The sequence below is a fragment of the Dermacentor variabilis genome, chromosome 1, assembly GCF_050947875.1.
Source record: "Dermacentor variabilis isolate Ectoservices chromosome 1, ASM5094787v1, whole genome shotgun sequence".
Lineage (NCBI taxonomy): Eukaryota > Metazoa > Arthropoda > Arachnida > Ixodida > Ixodidae > Dermacentor > Dermacentor variabilis.
In genome coordinates this window covers 263,069,682-263,083,045 of record NC_134568.1, presented here as the reverse complement: position 1 = coordinate 263,083,045, position 13,364 = coordinate 263,069,682, and the positions used below count along the sequence as shown (strand labels likewise).

The 13,364-nt window shown below is 42.1% G+C and overlaps 1 protein-coding gene across 3 annotated transcripts in view; it reads right to left on the bottom strand.

Annotated features, from left to right (window-relative positions):
• LOC142563751 (L-fucose kinase-like) overlaps positions 1-13,364 on the bottom strand; it is a 91,649-nt gene that overhangs the window by 56,641 nt on the left and 21,644 nt on the right. For all 3 annotated transcript variants that reach the window (XM_075674375.1, XM_075674358.1, XM_075674366.1), the window contains 4 exons: positions 11,850-12,027; positions 8,723-8,841; positions 3,801-3,974; positions 2,561-2,671 (listed from right to left, as the gene is read on the bottom strand). In XM_075674375.1, the coding sequence (XP_075530490.1) occupies positions 2,561-2,671; positions 3,801-3,974; positions 8,723-8,841; positions 11,850-12,027 (582 nt within the window). The remainder of the gene's footprint in view (positions 1-2,560; positions 2,672-3,800; positions 3,975-8,722; positions 8,842-11,849; positions 12,028-13,364) is intronic.

The window sequence follows — 13,364 nt, the reverse complement described above, 5'->3', positions numbered from 1 at the left end:
CTTTGACAGGTGAAAAGATTTATTAAGTGCATTCTAAGAATTTCTAGCAAAAAAGAAACACTAAAGAAGGAAGCAAGTGGAAAGAAAGACGCTGGACTATCAACTGCGGTTTGAAGGTGAGCAAAGTACGCAGAGAAAAAAAAATATTGGAAACGCAAGACCATACTGCTGCGCATGCGTGTTATCGCAAAACCTGATGTAGGAAGTCCACCTCCTTCTCTGTTATGTCGACTGTGGGGATGCTGATAGAATTACTTTCCTCTCACCTTATGCAGAGGGCTTCATATAACAGCCTACTTCGTTCTCTTTAAACTAACCAAGAACACGTGTGACTTCAAGGGGAAAAGGGGGCGGCACTGGCACCTAAGGCAATGATCTGCTAAATGTCTTGGGTCCACAATCGCTTCTGTGTTGTACACATGCACTCTCAGCCTATGGCTTAAGCACTGGCCTGTTTGACCGTGTACTTGCTTGTCCAGCATCGACAGAACTGGGGACACCGTTACTTCGCAGGCACCATCTTCAGACAGTGCCAGAGGTCGTGCATGTAGGGCACAACCAAAAGCCGCTTATCAGGCCACCTTGTCGCACCTCCCCCTCCTTCTACAGTGAGCTTTACCTCCTTCGTGAGGCTTTCAACACATACCTGAGCCATTTCTTGTGGGTAGCTTGGCTTTTTCAAGCATTCCAACCGGCTGGTCACACTGAATTTATTTAGATTCTGGGGTTTTACGTGCCAAAACCATGATTTGATTATGAGGCACGCTGTAGTGGGAGACTCCAGATTAATTTTGACCACCAGAGGATCTTTGATGTGTTCCCAATGCATGGGGAACAGGTGTTTTTGCATTTCGGCCCCACCTAAATGTGGCCACCGCAGCCAGGAGTTAATCCTGCGACCTCGTGCTTAGCAGCGCAACATCAAAGCCTCTAAGCCACCGCGGCGGGTGGCCGGTCACACTCATGGCTACCTAGTGCCAGCATGATTTTCTAAGAGCGGCACACAAGCAACTCAGAGTGATCCCTCTTTTTACACTTTCAAATGGGCTGAATCATATCTAAGAATTTCGTTTTTCGAACCTGGCTGATACATCCAACCTACACGTTCGGTATGTAAAATAAGGGAGATGTGAAGAAACTGCAAACGTCCTCCTATTGGCATGTCGTGTGCAAAATTGAGGCCCGAGGAACACTTTAAAAAAATGTCTATGACACTTTCGACCACAGGGATGCAATCTTCGGTATTAGGAGGATTGAAAGCTCATCTACATGCTAAATAATCATCCACATACCTAAAAATTTTGATTACTGTGGTTGAGAATCAATGTGCTTGTCACAACATGCTGAAAAGATATCACTTAAAAGGGGTCATTATGAATAATGAAGGTGGAGGAAAGATAAAAGGTTAGCATCTCTAAAAAACTATCAATGCTTATCCCCATACTATTCCGAATAGGCACAGGAGAAGGGTCATCAATAGAATCTCTAACAGCGTGAGGGAGGTCGCATTCGGAATGGAATAGAACAAATCCACCATGTCCACAGACAAGGCAGGTTTTGGGCCTTTGTCAAAGTTGAGATGTTGCAAGAAGCACCAGAAAGTTTGAACTCATCCACCCTTGTAGAACTTTCAACATATTCACTTTGGAGTCAAACATAATTTTTTTAAATTTGAGAAGTTGTAAAACAATTCCCTCTGTAGTAAACAACCATTTGTTTCTACTGGCAGATAGCTATATATCACGAAGCTGCGTCCATTCAACACACAACTAGCCTTCACACTTGTGAAGTGCTCCAGCATGCAGAGATCACAATGTGTCAGAGGATACTTTTTCTGTGTACTAAGTCACACTGTTCTATAATGCACACCAAATGTTTACCGTAACTATGAGCACAACAAGCCCAGTTTCTTATGGCAACTCCGGCATTCAGGCACACTCAAAAGACAAGCAATGGCAGTGCTACTTGCGATGTTCTCTCTTTTACATTCTGCAAGCTACATGACCACTGCAAAGGTTCTACAGAATCCCAAATCGTAGGGTATGTCACAGTAATGCTACATATCTACTTCTCTGCCACTAAACAAAATGGTAGGAACGACATTTGGCTTTGAAGTTGTGTCAAATTTATCGCATATTTGTTGTTTTCTTAGGCAGCCTTCATTCCGTGAAAAGAGTTGCAATCTTAGCATGGAGCAATATACTGATTCCCTTTAGTCATGTTTATTCAGGTGTAGCAGACAATGTAATGGCTGTGCGTGCTTTTACCATTAATTATATTTTGAAGACTGCATGATACACTTTGCGAAGTATTTAAAACTTTTAGACCTAATACTAGCAACTATTACACTGCACCCTTCTTGATATTCAATCAAAATAATGCGACATGAAACAGCACTGACAACAGTATATTATACAAGGTTTTTTTTCTAATATGCAAAGTGCAGTCAAGATGCCTGTGACTTTTTGCAATAACTAAACGCTTCAAAACATAGAATGACAATACTATGGCATTACCAACATAAACATATAGTATTAAACTAAACATTAAAGAATTTTACCCAAAGTTGGTCTTCCATTCCAAATGTGACAACAACAGGCAATGAAGCATCAGAATCCTCGAAACAGACGATATACTGAATAATGCAGGTGTTTTCCGGAATAATCAAAGCCTGTAAGTGAGAAAAATTGGGTCAGCAGGTTCAAGTATCTATACAATATTGTGCAGTGTAAAAATGTTGCTGTCTGTCCTATACCATTAAGCAGCATGTCTTGCAATACCAAGTGCACTCAGCGATACTAAAGCAGCTGTGGTGAAACAATCTGAGCAGATATTATTGCGATAGCAATTATATGGACACTCCAGGTGTATTTCTGCTGTCGCCGTTGCCGTGATGTTTCATATAAAGTCCAAGGGCAATAACACCATTGCCATGCCGTATGCTGTATGTGCGAGTGGAAGCATGCATGGGCAGCCGACGATCCTGGCTCAATCTGGCGCATGCAAGGGCGGCATGCTGAGAGGAAACGTGCTGTCTTCTGTTGCACAAAGGCCGTGGGGGGAGGGATAGAGACCATGCACAAAGGAGGAAAGTGGGGAGGCAGTACAGGGGGGGGGGAGGGGAGGTAGTGTTTTACTCCGACATCAACTGCATATTTCCCAATCGTGCACAAGGGAGGAAAGTGGGAAGGCAGTGCAAGAGGGAGGGGTGGCGGCGTTGTACTCTGGCAGCAACTGCATACTTTGCGTGGTTGCGCGTGCCCTATCTTGAAAGCAATTTGCAGACAGCTCATACCTTTGTGCGTACTGCGTTCTCGCCACACAGTTCGCGTTAAAGCAACGGACAGCGCAAAGGCCACTTCGCTTGGTGTTGCTGCCGCGCTTCCTCACACCAGCGTTTTGACAGTGAGTGCCCACGGTTATCAAGTGTGATATGTGTAAATGTTTGCCTGTGCGCCGACAACATGCTTGCTAATTTAGTTAGTAAGCGAATGTTTTTAAGTTTATACGACCGAAAAAACTATCCTTACTTCGTATAGCAGTCTACTAACTTTCTATCGCGATCGGTGCTTCGCCTTGTGGGCGAAACTACGACTTTTTTTTATTAAGAAGGATACTTCAAGTTGACATTTGGAAAATCATTCAAATGATATCAGCAGTTACTGACATGTCTAACCAGCAGTTACCAACACCATGTTCAGTCTTTTGTCTACTTTAAAGCCACAATGGCAAACATCACGCTAACAAAATGCACAATATTTTTCAGAGAGGGAGAAGTAATGTGGGACAAAGGATCTTACCTGAGCGTTTAGGTTCACTGTCAGCCCATTTATGTAGCAATTCTTGCCAACAATCACCTCAGATGCCTCTAGGCAGCAATTTTTCAACAATGAGTGGCTTCCAATAGCGCATCTACCACTCCTTATTAAGGTATTCATGAGGACAGCATTGTCACCAACTGCTTTTTCATTGACCTACACAGAGCAAAAACATTCAGTTGTGCCAACAGTACAAGAATAGGTAAGGAAAAGCATAGAGAAAAGTGTAGATCACATCACATATGGCATCAAAATGTATTCTGTCTCAAATAAAAATGAAAAGGAATGATGATCATGTGACCAGGCTAGGTTTGCACATGCTGCCACCCATCAAGGACTGTTGTTTCTAACTTAAAGGGGCCCTGAACCACATTTTATCGAAGTTGAGAAATGCATTGGAAATTAAGCTATTTCAGAAATACTTTACTGTAGAAAGTTCTTCAATGCGTTCAGCAGAAGTGGAGTTATTGGCAATCAAACGTACCATTTCAGGTGCTTGTGCTCTGCACTGCATAGGCTACAGCGGAGCGGGGTGTGCCCACAACGCTTTGACTACTTAACATCATCGAGGAGTGCAGTTTAAATTTGATTGTGGATGTTCATGTAGACGCGACTATTTCCAATTCTGGCGCTTACAACGCTCAAACATGGTTGCCCTCAGCGAGCTGCAGTGCACTCAGTCAGTGGACTCATTGCAGCAACCCGTGGTGGCCACGGTATCTACACTATGTACTTAGCAGACTGCAGCTACATGCAACTGCAGCGTTTGGTTTGTGCATGACAGGGCTAGAGTACGCACTCTTACTCATATGCTCCTGTCTGGTTGTGCTACAACTTGACCTGCACCAGCTTGACCAACAGATAGTAGCCACATCCAACTTGTACATTTTGAAGTGCTATCAATAGCTCCTTAAGAAGCGAAGCCTGCCAAGGCGTCTAACCAGGAGTGGCCAGGAGTGAGCGTGCGTTGGCAAGCGTGCATGTGGTCTGACCTTAAGTTTCTGGTGGTTCGAGGCTAGTTGAGCATTCAAAACTAGTCGAAATTAGCAAGACCCAACGGCTATGACACTGGTAAGCAGGGCGGCCAAAGTTTAATTCCTATGCAGGCAACCAAGGCCGAGCGTGAGCAGACGATAGTCAGCTGCTTTCGGAAGTATGCAATTATTATTGAAATTCAGAAGCAGACTTTCACTTACTTCAGCCTGTTGATTAAACTGTGTCAATAAATATACACAGTAACAGTAGGAAAAAGCGGATTGACCCAAACACCCTTTTTGATTGATGTCAGCTATTGGCCAATAGCAGCCGTGCATGAGAATCTGCTATATCACGAAATAAAGCCTCCATAAAAGAGTGAGGAGCAGGCTTCTGTTAACTGAATTTGTTAAAGGTAGGGACCCTTTAACAAATTTGTTGGGTTCCAAAAGTGTGTACTTTGCCATTGTATATGTTCATTATGTTAAATAAACTTTAAAACTTTAAAACTTTCAAAAAGAGAGCATTTGAGAGAAAAGTGACTTCGCGCTCTGCTTACGAGATCCATGCACCGTGCACAACTGCAAAATTTCGCTGAGAGGTTCACGACAGTATGTGCTATCTGCAGACTTTTTTCACCAAGCCCGAGGGCTGGTTCAGAACCCCTTTAATGGAGCGCAGACACAAATGTCTGGGTTCGGACTTTTTTTTTTTATGCACACCCCCTTGGTGATTACCAGTGGTGGATGTCTTATGTGCAAGTGCACAATGAATAAATGTAATATTATGCAATTCCTGCAGATCTGGTTTTGGATGTCAATTTTCCCGCAGGAGCTTTTGACATGACTTCACAGAGGTTACATGAGCAAAAAATGTGTAACCACTCGCTAGTCAAGTGCTCAAGCAGAATGCCGGTGACTGAACTCCCTTCAGCTTACACAAACATCTAATAAGGCCACATCCCTACCAAATGAGTTTGCTGAAGGAACTTATTGGCAACATGCCCTGCCCAATTGCACCTTTTGGAGCACAAAGCCACCCATCTTTATATGTTTTTGTACATAAAGATGATGTCAAAATGGTGAAAATTTCAACAGGTCTGGCATTTTCAGCCAGCTGGGGTTTGCAAACTTCGAAACAAAATAAGACACCTTTTAGATGTTTCTCATCAGTCATATTTACTAACCTATGCAGTCCTTGGAAGCCTGCAAAGTGCATGCAACAATGAAAATTTGTGTGCACATTAATTTTACAACAGCACGTGTTGAAGTAACAATAATGACAAAAAATGTATAGTAGCGGTAAAAGACAAATGACACTGCAGACACCACTCCATGTGGCATAATACAGGGTGCTTTGGAAAATGCGTTACCAATTACTTAAAGATAGGGAAGATGCATTAATTAGGTGAATTCGTTGGGCTTGCTTCTACAACAGAAACATACATCTTAGAATGATTGTAGGTAATAATTGGACAAGTAATTATGAAAATTTCACTAGCTTTCTAACCAAGAAAATCTAATGTCTGATCCTAATGCAAGACTTAAGCCCATGATCAGAGAAGTTGATAACCAGTTCAAGCCATGCAAAAGGCTGATGTGGCTAACCTCTGCAGCGTAATGCCAGCCTATTACACCTATAAAACAGATACCGAACTGCCAAAGAGCGCAACTGTCATGCACTTAGCAGATGTCCATGAACGACATGTCTGCTTATACCTCCCTGCCAAGCAGGGTTGCCAGATTGGGCTATTAATAGCCAAATTGGGCTACTTTTTATCCGAGTTGGTGTCAGAATTTTCCCTTTGGCTATGTGGCTATTCTTGGGCTACATTTTTTTCCTGTGTAAAAAAAAGTAAAAATAGTTAAGCACAAATGAAAAGCATGCTGGAATAAAAAGGCAGACAGCAGGTTAAAGAAATTGAGCGCGTCTGCTACAAAATCAAAATTTGCAAGTTCTATGTTAGAGAACACATATGCATGTGAAAAGGTCAAGGATCGCGGCCTTTTGCTAATTTTAATAAAAGAAAGCTGGCCTCAGGAATCCGCGCACTAACGCTACCGGGGCGCGCCAGCGAACTGTTGCTGCCTCCACATGTGAGCTTTCGGCGTCCTATGTTTTAAGCATGAGATGCTTTTTGCTCCCGCTGACGGTACGCCGTGGGTGACCTTGGCGCCAGAATGGAGGGAGAACACCGAGCTTAACCTAACTGAAATTTGCCTAATTTTCTGCCTGCTGCATGGCACCTACGTGGCAATTCACTCGGACCTTTCCTGCCCAAATTGCTCCTGCTCCAACGCCAACATAGAACATATCTTTTCTGTTGCCCCACAGCCACCACAGCCATCCGTTCCCTACACAACTCAAAACCCCCCTCCTGTTTTTGCTATCACTACCCGTACCAAATGTCGCCGCCGAACGAGTGTTCAGCCAGGTCTCGCTCATTAAAACCGACCTTTGAAATAGAATGTCGAATGAAACATTGGTAGCGTTCCTCCATGTGAAATTTGCCCTGGCCAGGAACAGAGGCTGCTGCAAGGATTTTAAACTGAGCCAAGAATTTTTGTCCCGTTTCAGCTCTGACATTTTGTACGGACCAAGCAGTTACACTTCGCAATAACTTTAGCTCGTGATGCTTAATCATTGCATACTTTTTAATGTACTAGATTGTACTAGATTTTGTACCAACTGCCATCTATTGTGTTAGACTTTGTCTTGTAATTTTTAGTGCATTGTGTGGTGTCAAGTGAAATTATCATGAGCTGTAAGTAATAATACTGAACGCCTGAATGCATGCCATTGCTTAGCGTGTTTATTGCGCGATGCTATTTGTCAGTTCTTCTTTACGTAATTTTTTAATGCTCTGGGAAAAATAATACAGTGCATTTGCAATGAAGACCGCATTTGCCTTATCATGAATTCAGGAATATCATGGCCTCCGTGACGATGTGCGTGGAGGTCATGCGTGGAAAAACTAATATGTAGGTATTCTTGCTGAAAATTAATTCAATATGCTTAAGAAATGACTTCACAAAAAGACAAAAGCTTTTTGGTTACTTATAAGCTACCCAAAAGTTTCACTTTTGGCTACATTTGGGCTACTGCAGAGGCCAATTTGGCTACCTGTGGTAGGAGCGATCTGGCAACCCTGCTGTCAAGCAAGCATAAGCAAACATCCTTATTAGGCCATGACATTGTGGCTTAATAAGGAAAGAAGGGTGCTAATACTTCAATGGCTGAATGATTCAAACCATATTTAAAATATCTTTCTATATTACAAAAACCACTGTGTATGAAAAAAACAACCTGGAAGGCAATTATCCAATTGCAAGCAACACCAGGTGTCCCAGTAAAGGTTATTGAAACCTCTCAAATGCTGCATTCTTTTCCAAGTTTCACATCATAAAAAGAATGCTAAATATGAGACAGAGCACTGTTAGTGAAAATAGTGTACCAGCTACTGCAAAGGGTAAACATAAGGTTATGCAGCCATAACTTTTCGCTGACACTGTCTAGTGCATTCCTTGTAGAGGATTTTAAGATGATGAAATATAACAGCATCACCACATTGTGGGTACGTGTCTGCCTGTCATTAAAGCAATGGCATTTTTGCCATACACAACTACAGCCAGATTTTAACTGCTGCTAGCAGCCTAGTGGAACTGCTTCTATATGTGTGCATTTATAACAAAGTGATGTTATTAATTGTTCCCACAAATATTGCACACAGTTCAGAGATAAGATTCAAGGGTTTCAGGCCATGTTTTGTCTGAGCTCAAAGTTCAAAACAATTCGCTCGAAATATGGTTTAAATTGCAATGTTCGATGCACGAGTTCAGCCTCTGCTGACTACCCAGGAAACCTTATGTACTGCATTTAGCTTGGTGAAAGGTAATTACTGACACCAGTAGATAGGTGCATGAACCTACATCCAAAAAAGCATGAAGAAGCAAGTCACTGCTAGCACGGTTTATGAGAAAGTCGGAATGTTGACGGGCAGTAGTTTCATTGGACAAATAGTGGTGACTTGGCTGGCCTTCCAAAACATCTGAAGGGATGAAAGAATAGCGATAATTAAAGACTGAATCAAACAAAGCTTGTACATAGTCAGGCACATTAAAAAAAAAATGCTGTAAAACCCAAAAATCTACTTTGCTTTAGAGGGAAGAAAGCTGGATATTATTTAGACAATGCACCGGAGTAGTGAAGTAACACAAGGCAGTTCCACAGAACAGGTAACACTGATCCTTCATCACAGAAGTTCTCTATATTTCAGCTCTCAGCAATGCTTTAGTAGAACAGTCTGATTGCAACAAGGAAAGATATAAAGGAATAATCTCAGCTGCAACAGTAAGCTGCCAAAGCTAGTGCACTCAATGCCCATATCATCTGCACATAAAAAACTTCAGTGCTACCAGAAGAACTCTTGGATAACATTATCCCACAATCTGAAGAAGCATGCAGCTCGTATGAAATAGCAGACATGTATTGTCTTCTATTGCCATCCATTTGAAAGCTTATCATGCAAGACATGCTCAGTTAGCAAGCCCTCAATGAGATGGCCTTTACTGAGTTTGACTTGACTCCTGGCACATGCATGCATATATACAAGGTCTGTCTGAAAAGTTACAGGACTAGGTCTGTTTTGTGGGCTATGTGTAAAACAAGGGTACGATCCTTAATTAATCAAGTACCATGATGTCTTGGCAGTGCGCAACTATGATTTCAGTTTCTGCAACTATTTGAGTTCTTACAATATAAATTTATTTATACAGCCTTGTCTTTGCATGCCGTTTTGGTAAGAGACCTGAGGAATGGGCCATGAACATGAAGCAACGAATCAACCTGAATTTGTTGTGCGGTTTACGTAGACTGCATCAGAAGATCTTCACATGCTTTGGCAAATGTATGCAGATTATGCCATGTCAAGCACACATGTCCGAGTCACACAAGAGGTTCAAAGAGGGGCGTGAGAGTGGAAGACGACTCCAGGAGCAGGAAGCTATGGACAAGCAGGACTGACAGTAATGTCAAATGGGCAAGGCATCATCTACAGTGAGTTCTTGCCACAGAGGCAGACTCTTCTTCTGTTCCTTTGACATCTGGAGTCCCCCAGGGCAGTGTACTTGGTCCCCTACTTTTCTTTATCTTTATTAATGATCTACCTAAATGTTTCTCATCTCAAATTCAATTATTCGCAGATGATTGTGTTATATATCATAATATTAATACAGTAATGACGCTGACCGCCTTTCCCTACAAACTGATCTTGATGCGGTGACTGCTTGGTGTTCCTCGTGGCTAGTGTCTTTAATTACGTCTAAAACTAAGCTAATGTCATTTACCAACCATCCACTCGACTTCCTACCGCCTACTTTCTCAATAATGCTAGCGCATAACTTGCACCAACTTACAAGTATCTTGGCCTTCATCTTCAGTCTGATTTCACTTGGCATTACCATATTAACACCGTCTTAGCATCAGCTAACCGAGCATTCAGTCTTCTTAAGTGTAACCTCAAGCATGCACCTTCACACTTAAAAAACTTGCTTATATCACGCTGATCCGCCCAAAAATTTAATATGCTTCTGCCATATGGGATCCCGATCAAGCATACATTATCAACAACATTGAATCTCTGCAAAACCGCGCTGCTCGCTTCATCTTTTCTGATTATTCACGCTTCACCAGCGTCACATCATTAAAACAACATGCCGAGTTGGAACCACTATCAAGTTGACGCCAGTTTGCTCGCCTAACCTTATTTCATAAACTTTATCACCATTCCACGCTTCTCGATGACTTTTCACCACCCCCTGCAGTCTTCCCGTGCCGTCACCATGTTAACAAAGTTAAACACATAACGTGCCGCTCATCGCTCTACGCAAGGTCATTTATTCCTCGCACAATAATAGAATGAAATAACCTACCATCACGCATAGCTACTTGCCATCTTTCCAAACCTTGTTGAAAGAAAACGGTTAGTGGTAGCAGATTAGTTATTACTTATTGTTATATGTACATATTAACATATTTTGTAAAAAAGCTCTTGTGATTTAATGAATTAGTGCATATACCCCCTGTTCATATCTATTTATTTTATGTTCCCTGTGTGTGTGTTTATTTCATGTAGTTTTATTTCTTGTGTATATTTCATTTTTGTGTCCCTCCCCCCCATGTAATACCCTCGCATGAGGGCCCTTCGGGGTAATGGAAATAAATAAAAAATACATAAATTATCCAACAGGTCTACAAGAAGATTCTGCAGCGTTTGCGTCACTACACTGCTGATAATTTTTGTGTTGTTTGGCTTTGTGATAACATGTATGTAACTATTTGTGTACTGTACCACGTTTTGCAGCGCAGTGAATGTGTGCCTGCTCATCAAGATGCTTCTTAACTAAGAAAGTAAGAATAAATCTTGGTGCCATAATGCATATGCAGAAGCCACACTTCTACAATGCAAAATTTTATATGCTCAGCCTCACCCACACTCTCCCACCCAAGCACTCAGGCGGCCCTGAAGACCACCACCACGTGACCCGCATGACCAGGAATTACACAGCCTACTTGATCAGCCCTGCTTTGATTGCACCATCTTTGGCATCACCCCGGTTTACTTGGTGACAAACAGACCAAGCAGAACCACCAAACTTCAGGAAGGTAGGCAAAGAAAGCTATGATTCAATAAAATAATTATGTGCTTAGAAGGCAAACATCTGTTGCAGTAAGGATATTTTGGCACCATTTGTTGTTTCATGGCATCATTCTGCAAAGAACAGAGCTGGTCATTGGCACATCGTTGGGTCAGTACAGATTTGCACGTAAGCCAATTATTCTGCCTTGTGACCGCTTCCTCATCATCTACTCAGTGAGTAACATAGCCACATACTCATGCCCAACCCCCAGGTAGCAGACAAAGAAGTTTCATGAAATTGTGCACACTATCCCAACTGCCATGCCATCGTGATAGCTACAATCCATACAATGCAGTGTGCAATATTTTCTGATATATAAAGCAAGCAGGAAATTTAAGAAAATAATGTGGTGACTCACAAGCTTTTAGGGTGTATGATGACAGTTCATTCCAAACAAGCTTTCGAGCCCTCTGGGCCATAGTTCTTTTCTCAAGACTAAATTTTTTGTCATAGCAGCGACCATGCTGGCCACTAACAAAGGAGTCTTGCGAGACATCTTCTGCCATGGCAACCAGCAGATCAAAAAACAATGACATCTGAAAAGCAAGACATGACTGAAACTGAATACTACTCTCACATATTGTGAACTACTCTATAGAAACAATACTTTATACTCTTAGCATTTACAATAAGAATAGCACCAGAAGAAAATATCTATGCTGCAACTTTTCATTTCCTTAGAAGTTTGAACAGCTCATAGAATACATTAGTTGTCTCCACTAGCAATGTAGTTTTGCACTGCAAATTTGAACTAATGAAGCTTTTGCACATCACACATACTGATGGGGTTTAATGTCCCAGAGCAATACATAAATATGAAAGATAGCATGGTGGGCTCCAGAATAATTCTGACCATGGACCTGGGATCCCTTAGTGCACTACCCAAGGCATGGTACACAAGTGTTCTTGTATTCCTCCTCCCCCTCATCAAAGTGTGAAAGCCATTGCTCGTAATAGGACCCATGACCTCATGTTGAGCAGCGCAATGCTATAAGCACCAGGTCACTGCGGTGGACTGCACACTGCACACACACTTAGACAGCATGGCGGGAGATACATGGAATTACTAGCAAGGAGTGTGCCTCTTGCTTGCTCTCTGGCACAAAGCGTACTGCCTGTGGCAATCAGCACTCTATTCGAAATGGCTGTTTTTCACTGGTGTGGTGCAATACTGGGCAAACTCTATGCGTGTGAAGTCCCAAGCTACCTCGGAAGGATAATCGACAACTGCCATTGATTAAAAATAAATAATAAATTAATATTGAACGTGAAGAATAGCTGTGGGATTAAAAGAGGACGTTTTAGCACAGCCTGATGTGCAACCATTACAGCAACATGCAGTTGCACAAGGCTACTTGTATGGTCAAGCAATACCATAATGTATTGCCTACTATGCTAAAATGTTCTGAAAGACTACTGTGCATTGTCCTGAAAGACCAGCTGCGTACGCTATGGCAGCTGCATTTGCACGGGTAAGGACACTCAAGCATGAAATGAGACCATGGGTTGGGTCTTTGGGCTGTCCCGTGATGACACATTCATGCTACTTCATTTGCTCTCACTTTCTTACACACTAGTTTTCGCACATCTGCAATTTACCGACAAACATAACAAGCTGGCTTTCCTGCGCAGCTGGGTATATAGTGGCTCAGGATAGTGTGTAATGAAAGAGAAATAAGGAATTAAAGAAATATCTAGCATTATATTTTTGGAGGGTAGTTTCAAATGTAACACAAAGTGCTGTTTAAACTATCAATTTCCCAAAATATTCTTGCACATCTCAACGCACACACACACAGCAGGCTGTTGTGTGAGTGACCATGAGCAGTACAACTCTCAAGCTACCCCAATTTCTAAGTACCACACAAGCTTT